Genomic DNA, 14,758 nt, shown 5'->3' on the forward strand with positions numbered 1-14,758 from the left:
CTCGAGGTAAGCTTTTTCTTTAAACGCATCAATTAGAATAGCCATAATTGTCCTTCTCTTTTCAGGACTACAATACAGCATCTGTGTGCAGTATCCCCAGCAGAATAATCAAAGGTATGTCATATCAGAACAAAATGGCATGATGAAGTAAGATTGACATGTGAAAAAGATGGCATCATTGGTATATCCAGAGCTTAAAAACAACGTGGCACTGAAACGGTTAACCTTCACTGGACAGCACCTGTAATGGACATTTATTGAGAATCATAGAATACAACTGTGTACCATGTGGTCTGTAACATTGATATGTAAGAAGTTAGGCAATACCTCAGTGAAAGACCTAATATTTACAGGACAACACTGGTGATGTAAGAAAACCTAAGAAAACCAAATAAAGCTGTGTAACACGCATTCAAAAGTCACATGGCAGCCATATTAGGTCAGAGGTAAATTTCAAGGTCAACAACACATTTAGCGTGATGGGTTAATATAACCTTGAAAATATGAAGTCACCAGTTCAAATGGTTTGAAGTTGCCAGCTTTAATAGTTTACGAGATATTTGTAGTAGTAGGCGAAGTGGAGGGTTTATAATCTCATACAAGCTCCCTTTATATGGATGCTTAATTACATGGCCAGGGTGGAATATTACAAATTTTAGGAACAAGTCTGGTGTGGGATTTACATGAAAACATACACATACAGTATACACTACAGTAATACTGCCCTGTGTCACTATAGTTGTTGGTGGGTAGTGTACTTTTCTTTCCATTATTTTGAAGATACAATACGTGATTAAAACTACACATACGTTCCATTAACTTAACTTAGATCACCAGTTTTGAAGAGTACAACATGTTGTCTAATTAGAAGGATCTGAAGGAGGGTTGAAATATAAATGTGCAGGAAGCCACATCCTCCCTAGCTGGATCTGCCCCCCTCCTTCCCACCCTCATGATCAAAGCTGACGTGGGTCTGAGGGAGGGATGACTGAAGGAAGAGAACCACATCCTGAGCCCATGGTCATAGGAATATAAACTACACAGCTGATACAAGACAAAACGGCAACATATTTTTCAGCACAGGTATCTAGATTTATTTGTCCAATTTGGATATTATTCAAACATGCAAAATTGATTTTTTGTTGTTGTTCTGAATCAAATTGTATTTTTTTATACAAAAATATGTTAGTAAGCATGTCTTTGAGTGTCCTTTTCAAACAGCTTTAACTCACAAATTTGTTAAAGATGATGGCTTCCGATTTCCTTAGGCAGACATGGGTTTGGCAACCAGATCCACAGGCTTAACTACTATGCAAAAGAGCCTGGCTTATTTTAATTATATATATAACAAAAAACAGTGTGGCGAATAAAAGGCCTACGCATGGCAAAGCCATTGTAATTTACAAACTACAGCACACTTATTTTAGCATGATGAATATTTCACAACCTTTGGAATCCAAGAACTAGGAGGCTCAGAGTCTGTTGAAATGCTTGGCTACATGCGGTTTAACAGCAGTTTCAAATGTTAGTACTCCTTAGGAGTTTTACCACCTTCTTTCTGAATTGTGGCACTAGTAGTTTGGTATAGATGTTGTCCTAAACACTTTGATAAGTTAAAGTATTCTGTAGAGATGGACCTGCTTCAGTGCATCTGCATCAGTGTCCTGCCCCAGATATACTTCATAGTCAAGGGGAACTTCTTCCACCCATTGATTAAGCTGTATAGAAAACTGTATTAAAAAAAACAAAATATAATAAGAATTTTAAACAAACAGTTCACCACTACATACACATACCAATATTCCATTGTAGAGTCACATTTAGACAGGTAAATATAGATATATTGATATAATATCAGGTTTAAATGCATCCTGCCCTTCTACAGACCCCAATTTGAGATCAGCCACTTACAATCCTGCACTGCAAAACCAAACACACAAATCACAATACCAGGTATTAACAGTTTAATAGCTTGAACATAAACTGTTTCTTGAATTATTAAAAATGCTGTAAATGCCAACCTAACAAAGATCTAATGATTTTAGTACATTGTTTTTTTTTTGGTTTTTTTTTTGCAGTTAGTGATTTATTTTCTCTAGGGTCGATCAAGTTCACCTGAAATTAGGATATTTACCTGAAGTCGCTCAATTGATTCTTGAAGGCTTGGCACAGTTAGCAATAAGGCTCCTTTCTTTCTTGTATGTTGACTCACACATTGCCATGCCCTTGACAGGAAACAAGAAACAAATATTATTTATATATTGACTTTTACATCAATTTTACATCAAAAAGGGCTGTTTATTAATGTATTTTCCCTCAAACTGCAATTTTTAAAAATGTTTGTGAAAAGAAAATAGAACGGTAATGTTACCTACAGTTTAGGTACTTTTGGTTAAGGATATAAGTAAACAAGTTGGCATCAAGTCTAATTAATAATATTTCCTTCAGGGGAGCAATGATGTCATTAACTCTTTTGTGCCTTCAATGAAATAAACACCCATATACACCTGAATATAATCCCATTTTTTGGGGGTGGGGTGGGGTGGGGGGGGGTCTATTTCACTGATTAAAACAGATTCATAGCTTACACAAGCTATTAACAATTGCAAATTAGAATAATAATTACCTGCTCTGTTCTTCTGCATCAAGAAAGTATTCAAATACGTTGTTCATAACTATGACATCAGCATTTTGCAGGAGGGAACTCTGGGAACAAATGTCTGCATGGACTACCTAACAACAGAAATGAAGATAAAGACCTGAGCATTTGAAATCTAGGTACAACGCCAAGTGAGCTGAACAACACTGTAATGGTAACACCTCTCCTCCAGCAACAGGAACTCCTGAGATACAACCCTTCACTATAGTAGAGCCCAATGTATTTACCTCATGCATTGTAAAAATAGTAACAGAAAAAAGAATACCTGTATTCTGTCTTTAAAGTGATACTTTGTGATTGCCATTTGCTGAAGCTGGCAGAAATCCGCATTGATCTCTACCCCGACTAACTGGGAGGCAGAACTGTATAAATAGCCCTGTAACAAAAAATGCACAAGGTTTGAATTTTTACTACAAAACAAATATAAATTCCTTAGTGTGTTTATACTGTATCAAGGCATTGATCAACACAAAATTTAAGGGGGTGGTAAAACTGGTATTGTATTTTTGGAATTATTTTAGTTTGATTAATCATTATTTGCAAAAGGATGTTTTACTCAAGATTTAAAAAACTGTGTGCTGTATTTTTAAAACTTGTTTTAATGAATTATATGAAGTTGGATAACATGAAAATCATGAAAAGGCTCTAAACTACTGTTGGCTTTGTCAAAAACAGTAAAACACTTTCTTGAATATTAAATGTAGTTTTTCATAAAAACAGATTTAAATAAATAAATAAATAAATAAATAAATAAATCATAATAATAATAATAATAATAATAATAATAATAATAATAATAATAATAATAATAATAATAATCCCTACTTGTAAATAGGCACCATACTTTAAATATATTACAAAGAAAGACATATATTGAAAAGACAGACCTGTCTCTGTGTGAATAGTACAGTATTGAGCCTTACCCCATACAGCACAGCCCCAAGTCTGGAGCCCACATCAACAAGCACTTTTCCTGTCAGATCTGGTAATACATGATGGAAAAGAAACTTGAGTTCCATTGTGGAGAAAGAGTGTGAGATGAAACCTAGGTAAAACACAAGGATACGAGTACAGTATGTGGATTACAACAAACATTGCACCCTACTTATAGGACTGCTTTAAACAAATAAGGTGCACATTTCATATGTCTTATTAGTGCAGACTTGAACCATGAGAGTGAAGCCAGGTTTCAACCAGAGGCGAGTGAGCGATTATTTGAATGTGTAGAAAAGCCTTTCTGTTTCCACCGCAGTGTACGTTGAGAAATTAAACCATTGTACCAGTCAGTCAGTTAGGCTCCCATGTCCTCAACATCCTTCATTTTTAGGATCCCAGAGTTTCTGCTTTACCGCCATCTATTATTGTGTCACAAATTGGATAACACAGCAGATTTGGTATAGTCATTCACTTCACTATTTAAATAATTGTGTCTTTGGTCATGTAATGTCACACTTGTGCAAGTCCTGAACAATGCTGAATGTTGCATCAATTACATTGTTCTTGGTCTCCACTTTCTGTGGGATGGAAAAAAGGAACCACTGGAAATCTCACAGGTATTAAGCACCTGACTTTGAAGAGTACCACAGTAACTAAGCAGAGGGTCAGTTCTCAGTGTATTTATACTGTACAAGCAACTTAGTTGGGAAAATCAGGTAGACCAGTAGTACAAAACTGAATAAACCAACCCAAAGGAGAAGTGTTGTGGGATCCACAGTTTAAACAGTAGTTCCTGCTCATCTTCCCCTCCTCACACAGAGAGTCAACAAACTCCTCATCATATAGGAACGCGTCTACATGAATCGTAGGTTCTGGATTCTTCTGCATCTAAAAATGCAGTACATGTTATCAGTTTAGCAAGTCATTACATTGCCTACTACAAAGTAGATACAGGCCTCACCATGGATCGAAATAAGACTCCCAATACATAGCAGTTTGATCCATTCCTGGTTTAATAAGATAAAACTGAGCTTGTTACCTGTACGCTGTGGCTAATCAAGATTGTAGTAAAACCTGGAATGGGTGAAAACGTTAAGCAATAGGAGTCTTATTTCCATCCCTGCTCATTAAGTTGACACTTTGCATGGCTATTTGCATGGCTATTTGTTAAAATATGTTAAAACTGCACATCATTTGGAGAGCAATTATCTTATTTACAGCTCGTCTCATTTTGCTATTCTATAATGTGGATGACGTCACAGTGAGTGACTACTGTTTTATGGCAGTGTTTTACAAATCCTTTACAGTTAAAAGTTACTTGAACAACATTTTAACTAGTTACTGTTACAAATATTTCTTCTCAGGCACAGTTTCCATTTAACAGAGGTTTTTTTTTTGTTTTGTTTTTTTTCTTCAGATTGGCCAGGCTGAAGCTTGAAATATTCTTTGAAGATCCAGTTATCAAACCCCTCCACTGACACCATTTTTTGAAAGATGATATAAACAGCGTGTTCATGTGACATGTTGGACTTGCTACGTTATTTTTGCACATAAAATGTAATGCGTTACCACATTTAATTGCCTGTCTGAAAAAGGAATCGTTCCCGTTACAGAGTTACTCCCCAACACTGTATGCAAAATCCTTGTAGGGAGTGTGTGTAGAGTGGAAGGTTGACACATAGTATTATCAGCGAAATCATAATGTGGAGAATATAGCCTATTGCTTATTTGTTTTCCTTTTTTTTAGTTGCAGTCACTAAACTGCAACACTGCCATTGAAAAAATCAAGATAATTAAAAACATCTACTGTACCTTCTGAATAGCTCTGGATTCTGATTTAACCATTGCTTCCACAGGTAAACAACTTCTAAGATCTTCTGCAATACTTTTAAGTATAATGTCGTTGTTGTCAGTGCAGCACTCATCCAGTTCATCTAAAATATCAAATGAAAAAGATATGTTTCAATTAGTGTGCACTTCAGCCGGTCCGTGCATCTCTGTGTACATCGAAACTCCAAAATGGAAATATAGTACTTAAAATGTGAATAACATTTTCATACTCTAAATTAGTGTTTTGAGAAATATGAAATACAATTCTTACTGGATACCCTTAACCACTGAACGAGTTTGGAGAGTTCACTAGATTCTACTTTGGAAAGCAAGTCGAGAACGGCTGTTTTAGCAGTTGAAAAATCCATTACTAATGTATATTACAATACAATTGAAATAAGAAAATAAAAAAATTGCACGCTGTAGCACGTCCGGTTTGAAATCGCGTGTTATTTATTGACAAATGTGAGTATGAAACCAAGCACAGACTTTACAGTTAAGGTGTTCCCGTTCGCGGAAGTGCAACAGTAAAATTCCAACATCCTATTAACTAAGGGTCTGTTTTTTTTGTGGTAAAAAATAAATTTACGAATGTGGTCATAAGATAGTGATGTTCAGTCTTGCAGTACAGTAGTTCGTTAACACTCCAAAAGGCGAAATGGCAAGCAAGTCTGGCAGCAAATTAAACATGCCACCTTAAGAATATTTTGTCTTGACGAAATCGGAAGGGGCGGGTCGTTGCGAACCAGGAAGGGGTTACCGTTTCCTGGTCGGGGTCAGATTTTAATGGTGACGGGTCTATGTGGTCTTGGACGGAAGAAGAGGTTTAGCGTTTGTTCATATTCTACTGGGTACGCATTTCATTTTCTTTATTATTAAACCTAATTGCTATTTCAGAAAAAAAAAACAGTTGTGCCGCGTTTATTGTGTATTATTACAATTATTTATAATGTCAAATCCATCGTAGTATGCTAGGGCCCAGCGGGTTTGTTGTGTGACCGTATCATGTTTTATTTAGTTTTTACTTTATTACTGGTAGACTTCATTAGCAAGCTATGGTTTATTTTACATGTTCTGTGTATAATATGTTGTAGTAAGTGTACATTCATCTGTTGTAACCTGTTGTGTAAATAAAAAGTACGTAACAAATATGTCCTGCGTGTAAATAAACACAACAGCACGTTATTAATGTTTTCCCACATATTTTACTGTTAAATAACACTTTCCACTGCCCACAGTCGTTTAGGTACTACTGCCACTGCTGGTAATCGGAGTGTAAAAAGCCCAGGATTGTCCCTTACTCTTGTTGTTACAACACATAACGCCTCGCCGTTCAGCTGGGATACCTTATGGATTGAGTCCGAGGATCTTCGTATTGAACAGCCGAGCAGGCCTTACTTTTTCTGATTCAGTTGTATTTACAACTGCGTTTTCACCAGATTATTGGTAATTTGAACTCTGTTCTTTTCTGTTGCACAATTTACTGTGTCGTGGTGGCTTTAACGTGTTTAGTTGAATTATTGTGTTTCTTTTATAAATCAGGTTTTTAAGAAGTTGTCAAAATGGTGTTAGCTGATCTTGGAAGAAAAATAACATCAGCGCTGCGGTCGCTGAGCAATGCAACGATCATCAATGAAGAGGTAGGTGATATTATTTATTGTACACTTGGCACTGTATTAATACAGGCGAGGCATGATGCCATATTTCTTGATTGGTAAAAAGAAAAACATAGAAGTTAATTAGTTTGCTTAAATCATTAATATGTAAGTCAACATGATGTAGAATTGCATACATCTGATTCTGGCACAGTCACAGGCATATTGTTGTCTACGGGGATGGATTTCTAGTACTAATTATGTTACTGTTTAACAGGCACGGTTATTGCTAGAAGTTCATTTGATATAGTGATTCTGAATGGGGCAAAAATTGTTGCAGTAGCCAAATCTTTTTTTTTTTTTCCTTCATCTAGTATGAACCTAATAAAGAATGCAGTTGCTTTAACTGTTACATTATCTTGGTTACTTTTCCTGCAGGTTTTAAATGCCATGCTCAAAGAAGTCTGTGCGGCATTACTAGAAGCAGACGTAAATATAAAACTCGTTAAGCAGTTAAGAGAAAATGTCAAGTAAGTATATGAAACGTATGCCAATCCTTTTATTTGGGCCATTTGTTGCATTCATTATTTACTTTACTTAAAAGCCCCTTGTATCTGGGGTATAAAATGGTGTCTGTCTGTGTGAACACTGGTCGTACATGTTTACTGCTGTTTAGTAAGATGTATACGTTATTTTTTTATAGGACCAGTTAGCGTAAAGGCTGTATAAAAACACGCATGTACGACACGTCACATTTGTCCATATATCGGGAGAGTCGATTATCCAGTTACAAGGGAACTGCATCATAACGATATTGTTTAGTTTAGATTGCCTTATTGAATGGTGATATATGCGGGCCGCTCTGCACGTTTATGTGTTGTTCTTACGTTTTTGCATCTAGTTGGAGAATAATTTCCAATTGTGATTAAACATTTAATTTGCTAATTTGTAAAACACCTGTAGCTTTCCATCAGAACTTTTTTTCTGATATATAAATAGTATAAAAACATTTAAAACAAATAAAAATAACGTTGCTGGTTAGATCCTAGACATCTGAACAGTTGCTGGCATGCTGTTAATTGGCTTAAATATTACAGTTATACAATCTTTTATATTGCTTTATATGGCTATTCAAAATGTTTTGACACAGGGAAATGTGTAACTGAAAGCTGTTTGGCAGTGTGATCTACTAAGATCTGTACGAGTTTCACTCTGGCTGTTGAAAGGACTTGACTTGCATTGCTTTCATATCATCAATAATATATTCTAAATTCTTTTGTAGGGCAGCAATAGATCTTGAAGAAATGGCCTCTGGTCTTAACAAAAGAAGAATGATACAGCATGCAGTTTTCAAAGAACTAGTCAAGGTACTTTTATGTTTTGATATAGAAGTAATAGGGTTGTAGGCCTTGTGCCTTTAGCTGCTTGACTCCTGGTGGACAGAAAAATAAGCAGAAAATAATGTACACATTACCAAGGCTAGGGGTTGATCAGTGCTGGAAATTGGCTTATAAAAGTTACAAAGCTTTAAGATGGCTTTTGGGTCTTTGTTATTCAGTCTCTGTGTGTTTTTTTTGTCTTAATAAAATACTTTTCTTTTTTTTAAAGCTTGTTGATCCAGGAGTCAAAGCCTGGACACCAACGAAAGGAAAAAATAATGTTATCATGTTTGTTGGTCTTCAAGGGAGCGGAAAAACAACAACCTGTTCAAAGGTATGAAATAAAGCTCTCCTTTGCTGAAATGTGAACTTATTCTAGTTGATAAGAGATGTATGTTGACTTTAAAATGATGTATGGTTTCTTTTGCTTAGTGTTTTTTGTATATTTTCACAGTTGGCATATTACTATCAAAGGAAAGGCTGGAAGACATGTTTGATATGTGCAGACACATTCAGAGCAGGTAATGTTGAACATTATAAACAATGTAACTTATGAAATGGAATAAAATATATATCTATATGCATGCTTTTATAAGCTGGGTGTTAGTATTTTTGTAGTTTGTATTCAATACATAATTATTTTATAAATGTTTGTATACACATGTACAATTTTATTTTAACCAGCCATGACATGTAGGACAGTAACTGGTTCAGATTATTATTGAAATTGATTTCTCAGCATTAAGATCCCATTTAAAAGTAATATTGTTTTTGCTTTTTAGGTGCTTTTGATCAGCTGAAACAGAATGCAACAAAAGCAAGAATTCCTTTCTACGGCAGGTATGCTCTGTAAAATAAGAATTAACCACATAAGCAACATTACATCACCTTACTACAGCCATTTGTTAAAATAGTTTGAGTGGTAAAGTGGAAGGTTAAACCTTCTCTGTTTTCTGCAGTTACACAGAAATGGACCCAGTTATTATAGCTGCAGATGGTGTGGAAAAGTTCAAAAAAGAAAATTTTGAAATAATAATCGTTGACACCAGTGGTCGTCATAAACAGGAAGACTCCTTGTTCGAAGAAATGCTTCAGGTTTCCAATGCTGTGGTAAGTCAGTCTCAACATGAACAATGTGATAAATGTGATGTAAAGTTTTTTTTTTTTTTTTTTTTTTTTTTCAATTTAAGACATAAAAATACATGCAGTTACATTTTATTATGATTTACTTCTGAATTGTTTTTATTCTATAGCAACCAGATAATATTGTGTATGTGATGGACGCGTCTATCGGTCAAGCTTGTGAAGCACAAGCCAAAGCTTTCAAAGATAAAGTTGATGTGGCTTCTGTGATTGTGACCAAACTCGATGGACATGCAAAGGGTGGGGGTGCTCTCAGTGCGTAAGTATCTTGTTAGTTTCTCTCTGGCTGAAATGGTGCTTATCACATTTAAGTTTTAACATTGTTCATGATAAGATATAATGCATTAGAAATCAACCAATTACAGTTAAGGATAGGTCAGAATTCCGCTTCATCATATCCTGTGCAGATGTCAACGCTCTAGCTCAAATCTAAAGTTACAAAAATAAGTTTTGCTTCATAATTCTCTCGTCCAAACTGCAAAAGATGGCATCTTGTATAGTAATTTGGAGCTGTAACTCTGATATGTGGAACGCTGATATGTTTTTTTTAAAACAATGTTTGTATGTTTTTTTCCTTAGTGTTGCTGCCACCAAAAGCCCTATAATTTTCATTGGTACTGGAGAGCACATTGATGACTTTGAGCCATTTAAAACCCAGCCCTTCATCAGCAAGCTTCTTGGTTAGTTCTCATCATTTAGTGACTCATGAGTAGACCTGAAAAATCATTTTTCAGTTTAACTTTTCAGTAGACCATTGAACTGTGATGATCAGAAAGCAAGTGAACTGGTACTGGAAACGAAGGCTTCGAGACTCTTATTGATGGAATATTGTATTGTTTTGGTTTTAAAGCATTCATAGGCCTTGAATCAGGATCATAATTACTGACGTATGTATTGTAACATTTTAATGAGCATCTGTGATTACTAATGGTCATTTGTCATTTATTTTTTCAGGTATGGGAGACATTGAGGGATTGATAGACAAAGTCAATGAACTTAAGCTGGATGACAATGAAGACTTGATAGCCAAGTTGAAACATGGTAAGTATTTTAATGTTCATCCAGTGTTTGGTTATTTTTGATTTAAGTGACGTTTATTTCTTTGTTTAACTATGGACACTAAGGAGAACATATTTGATCGGGTTGCTTGAATGTAGATTTTGTAAACACTGTTCTTGTTTGTTGTCATGATCTCCGCTCTCATTAAAATGTGTATAATTAATGAACATTCATGAAGGTAAATGTCCTGTATAATGATTTGGCAAAAGCTTTAAATTGATAAACCTTCAATGCCTTGGTATGGGGAACAGGATGGTTTGTCTTTTAAACATTGTAGAGTCCATACTATGAATATTAGGTATGTGTTTAGCTGAAATTTGTGTTTTTTATTCTTATCTTAGGTCAGTTTACATTGAGAGACATGTATGAGCAGTTTCAAAACATCATGAAAATGGGGCCTTTTAGTCAAATCATGGTAAGTAAAATCTGAGCGTCATTAGACCTGTACATTAACCCAAAGCAAAATCTTAGTACATTTTAATTTTTATATATCTAGGTCCTAGATTTATAACACTTAAAACGTTTGTGGATTTGTTTTGTTGTTGTTGCAATAATTTGACAATTTAACAATATTCTATAGATTATTTGACAGTCTGTTCAGCACTAGTTATGTTTGTTACATGTAATTTAACAATGGAGGGTTATAAGGTTGATGTATGTATGTTTGTTTGTTTCTTAGGGCATGATTCCAGGATTTGGAACAGATTTCATGAGCAAAGGTAATGAGCAGGAGTCAATGGCCAGGCTGAAGAAACTAATGACAATAATGGACAGTATGAATGACCAAGGTAAAACTGAAGAGTGGATGAAAATATACTATGACATTTGTGGATATTATTTAACACCTGCAGTGGGGTTGTAAAGGATTGAGGCTCACAGATCATTGAGGGATGGAGGAGGAAAGTATTACTTTGTTAGAATTGTAATATTTGTTTAATTTGGTGCTGAGTGTTTGTTAGCCCATAACTGTTTATTTAAAAGCCAAAAGATTGACTTGACAATAATTGCCAGCATATACTCCTTGAGTTATTGCTCACTAACTAAACAAGACTCCTTGTCTTGAATAGGTTTACTTTATACTATTAGTTTCTTCTCAAATTGACTGGGGCACTTCTTTCTTTAGAGCTGGACAGTAAAGATGGTGCCAAGCTTTTCAGCAAACAGCCTAACAGAATTCAGAGAGTGGGACGAGGAGCTGGTGTTGCCACCAGAGATGTACAGGAACTTTTAACACAGTATACCAAATTTGCACAGATGGTGAAAAAGATGGGTGGCATCAAGGGACTCTTCAAAGGTAATAGAACACCTTGAAATTAAATGTTTTTTTTTTATTTTTTGATAAATGCTATGTAAGGTTACATTTGATATATATATATATATATATATATATATATATATATATATATATATGTGTAAACAGAATATATAATTATGTAGTTTAAAAAAAAAAAGTGTCAACATCTTAAATTTTGACACTGGATATTATTAGGTTTCAGATTTGTTTAAATTCAGCTACATAACAGGAAACCTTCCTTGATTTGTATATATAATGTACAAGTTAATAATTCAGTAATACAGCAGTAATTTGATGTGTCTAGTGTTAAAATATATTTGTTTTGATAGGCGGCGATATGTCCAAGAATGTCAACCCATCCCAGATGGCAAAATTGAATCAGCAAATGGCGAAAATGATGGACCCAAGAGTTCTTCACCACATGGGTATGTTATGTTTACCACTTTCTCTTTTTTAAGTAGTTTATATTCAATTGCCCAAACTGTAGCCAACCCACTTTGGATTCTGATTTTTATTAAATGACAGAAGGTAAGCAACATGTATTGATTCTGTTCTTGATTGGGAGATGTCCAAACAACACCGTTAGCTGTAGAAGAAAGCAGTGTCGGTGGCTTACCAGACAGACCCATTAAGCCCCAGCATGGTTAGCAGATAGTGCTCTCCTATGTTTGAAGCATGTTTAATTTGTGTCCATCCTTCAACCCATTACATTTAGACAGGACATTCTTGGATATAGTAGATCCTTAGCATCATAAATATTTTGAAACTTAAGATGCAACCTGCCTAAGAAATGGTTTAAGTCTGAATATTATTTGGTTGTAGAAATATCAATTAGAAAATGACCACTGCTGGCCAATCAAGATCCCATTATTTTGCTTGTTGTTGAATTTGTACAGTGTACAAGGATGATTTGTTCTTATTTTTGTGGTGTTTGATGACCCAGCTACACTTTTGGAAACAAGCTCAGTTTATTATGAGCTCTAAATCTTTTTAAATAAAAAGAATATCCACAGTGCTTATAGTGTGTGGTGTTTTTTTTTATTTTTTATATATATATAGTTTGTGCATTTATTAGGTTACACTAGCCATAAAGTTAACTAATCAGTTTGCTTTCTAAGAGGAAGGAATGGAGTTTATTTTTAGGGTATTGTTCTAATGTTTGTTTTCCTGTGCTGCAGGTGGCATGGCTGGGCTCCAGTCTATGATGAGACAGTTTCAGCAAGGTGCTGCAGGCAACATGAAAGGCATGATGGAATTCAACAACATGTGAAGACAAAGCCTTAATAAACTGTGTCATTAAACCTTATTTAAAACAATCTTCTTTTAGGAAACAGGAGTTGTGGTGGGTGTGTTTCAACTTTATACTGCCCAACAGTTTGAATTCGTTCAAATAACTGAACAAATGAATTTCAGTTTTATAAAGTGTTGTTTTAATGTTTAATTTTCCCCCAGCAACACTACTCACTTTAAACATTTCAGTGATATTAATCTGCAAGTAGGTACAGTGCTCCCCCTTTATAACTCTGTAGTCGGGAGCCATAGTTAAGAGACCGTGCTGTTTGTGTTCCACCTTATAATGAGAATACAAGTGTTAGTGTAATGGCATTATGGGGCAAATGGGAGCCATGACCGTACCGCCTTACAACCTGTTCTGCAGTATAAAGGTGGAGCACTGTAATTGGAAGAGATTTTCAGTTTTTTGGAAAAATTATATTTCCTCTTAGTTGCATTTAATTTAATCTGGCTGTAATAGGCAGGCAATGTACCAGTGAAAAATTAAGCAAAATGGGACTTTAGTCCATGACATTATTTTGTCATCAAATGTGTTGTATAATAAAATTTAAGATTTGTAAGTTATTCTGTCATTTGCTTTCTTTTATGTTACTGTTTATAAAACTATAATGGCCCTTTGTAAATCTGGTGTGTGTACCAGGACATAACTGACATTTGTTTTATTTAAGAGGCTATCCTCCTAAAATTTTTTAAATAAACAAGAATTTGAATTCTTAAGTAACTGCCAATGTAGTACAGCATTTTTACAGATAGAGACTGCCTCGGTTCCTTGTTTTCTAATGTATTCTCATTTCATTTTCATTTCATAACATGACAAACCGAAACACAGTATTTGTGCTTATGGGGTGGATGTAGGTTCACAACTGGTTTTACTTCTCATAATACTGCTGGCTCCTAATGATTTGTAATATAACCTTGGTGGGGTGTGTACCATTTTCACCTGTGGAGCAGACACTAATTCATAATTTAAATGAGCATGAATTACAATGGAACTTGCCACTACTTTGTAGTCACTCCCTAGGCATCACCTTTAAACCTTTAAATCACCTTTGCTTTACAAATGAATTTGTCAATACCTGTTACAAATGAAGTTGTGGCTGGAGAAATTGAGTTTACCCAATTCAGACTGCAAAGGTCTGTAGAAAACAAGGTGTTGAAAATTCGGTGTTTTTAGTTTTTCTTTTTTGTGTATTTTTGTTTTGTTTTTACTCTGAGCTGAGCTGTGAAAAGCAGACATACCCTTTCGAAACATTTTACAGGTAGTACTATAATACACAATTCGAGAAATAAGCAATACACAAGATATATTAGGTTTTTTAGTGGAACAAAGGTCAATTATGATTTTCATGCCATTTATATAATATTTACAATATAAAATAATTGATCATATTATCTAGAATTTTTTTTTTAAAAATTCTGCATCCATCAGCACTTCTTTATCCGTGTCTGTCTGAAATGTTAGTGCTTATTCCAGAGACTAATGCTGGTTCAAACTTGGCCCACCTAACGTTACCTTAGGTAAGTTAGTACAAGATTAGTTCTAATGAGCGTCTTTGGAACCATCGGCCTG

At 34.9% G+C, this 14,758-nt stretch overlaps 2 protein-coding genes across 3 annotated transcripts; one reads left to right on the forward strand and one right to left on the reverse strand.

Annotated features, from left to right (window-relative positions):
• Nucleotides 1–1,070: 1,070 nt before the first annotated feature.
• LOC131697599 (uncharacterized) lies at nt 1,071–6,113 on the reverse strand. 2 transcript variants are annotated; one of them, XM_058987682.1, is made up of 8 exons: nt 5,697–6,113; nt 5,408–5,529; nt 4,345–4,483; nt 3,583–3,641; nt 2,925–3,035; nt 2,627–2,733; nt 2,135–2,225; nt 1,071–1,730 (listed from the first exon to the last, which is right to left on the reverse strand). In XM_058987682.1, the coding sequence occupies exons 1-8, from the start codon at nt 5,791–5,793 to the stop codon at nt 1,614–1,616; spliced, it is 843 nt and encodes a 280-aa protein (XP_058843665.1). In that variant the 5' UTR covers nt 5,794–6,113; the 3' UTR covers nt 1,071–1,613. The 2 variants fall into 2 exon arrangements, with proteins under 2 accessions (XP_058843665.1, XP_058843664.1); XM_058987681.1 differs by having other exon boundaries at nt 3,583–3,704; nt 5,697–6,111.
• Nucleotides 6,114–6,151: 38 nt separating this feature from the next.
• LOC117422009 (signal recognition particle subunit SRP54-like) lies at nt 6,152–13,752 on the forward strand. The gene is made up of 17 exons (XM_034036590.3): nt 6,152–6,276; nt 6,664–6,871; nt 6,968–7,065; nt 7,459–7,550; nt 8,303–8,387; nt 8,629–8,733; nt 8,854–8,920; nt 9,182–9,239; nt 9,359–9,509; nt 9,653–9,801; nt 10,122–10,222; nt 10,497–10,583; nt 10,943–11,016; nt 11,281–11,389; nt 11,725–11,895; nt 12,225–12,320; nt 13,074–13,752. Exons 3-17 carry the CDS (start codon nt 6,988–6,990, stop codon nt 13,163–13,165), a joined length of 1,515 nt encoding a protein of 504 aa, XP_033892481.1. The 5' UTR covers nt 6,152–6,276; nt 6,664–6,871; nt 6,968–6,987; the 3' UTR covers nt 13,166–13,752.
• Nucleotides 13,753–14,758: the final 1,006 nt, after the last annotated feature.

The sequence above is a fragment of the Acipenser ruthenus genome, chromosome 15, assembly GCF_902713425.1.
Source record: "Acipenser ruthenus chromosome 15, fAciRut3.2 maternal haplotype, whole genome shotgun sequence".
NCBI classification, from domain to species: domain Eukaryota; kingdom Metazoa; phylum Chordata; class Actinopteri; order Acipenseriformes; family Acipenseridae; genus Acipenser; species Acipenser ruthenus.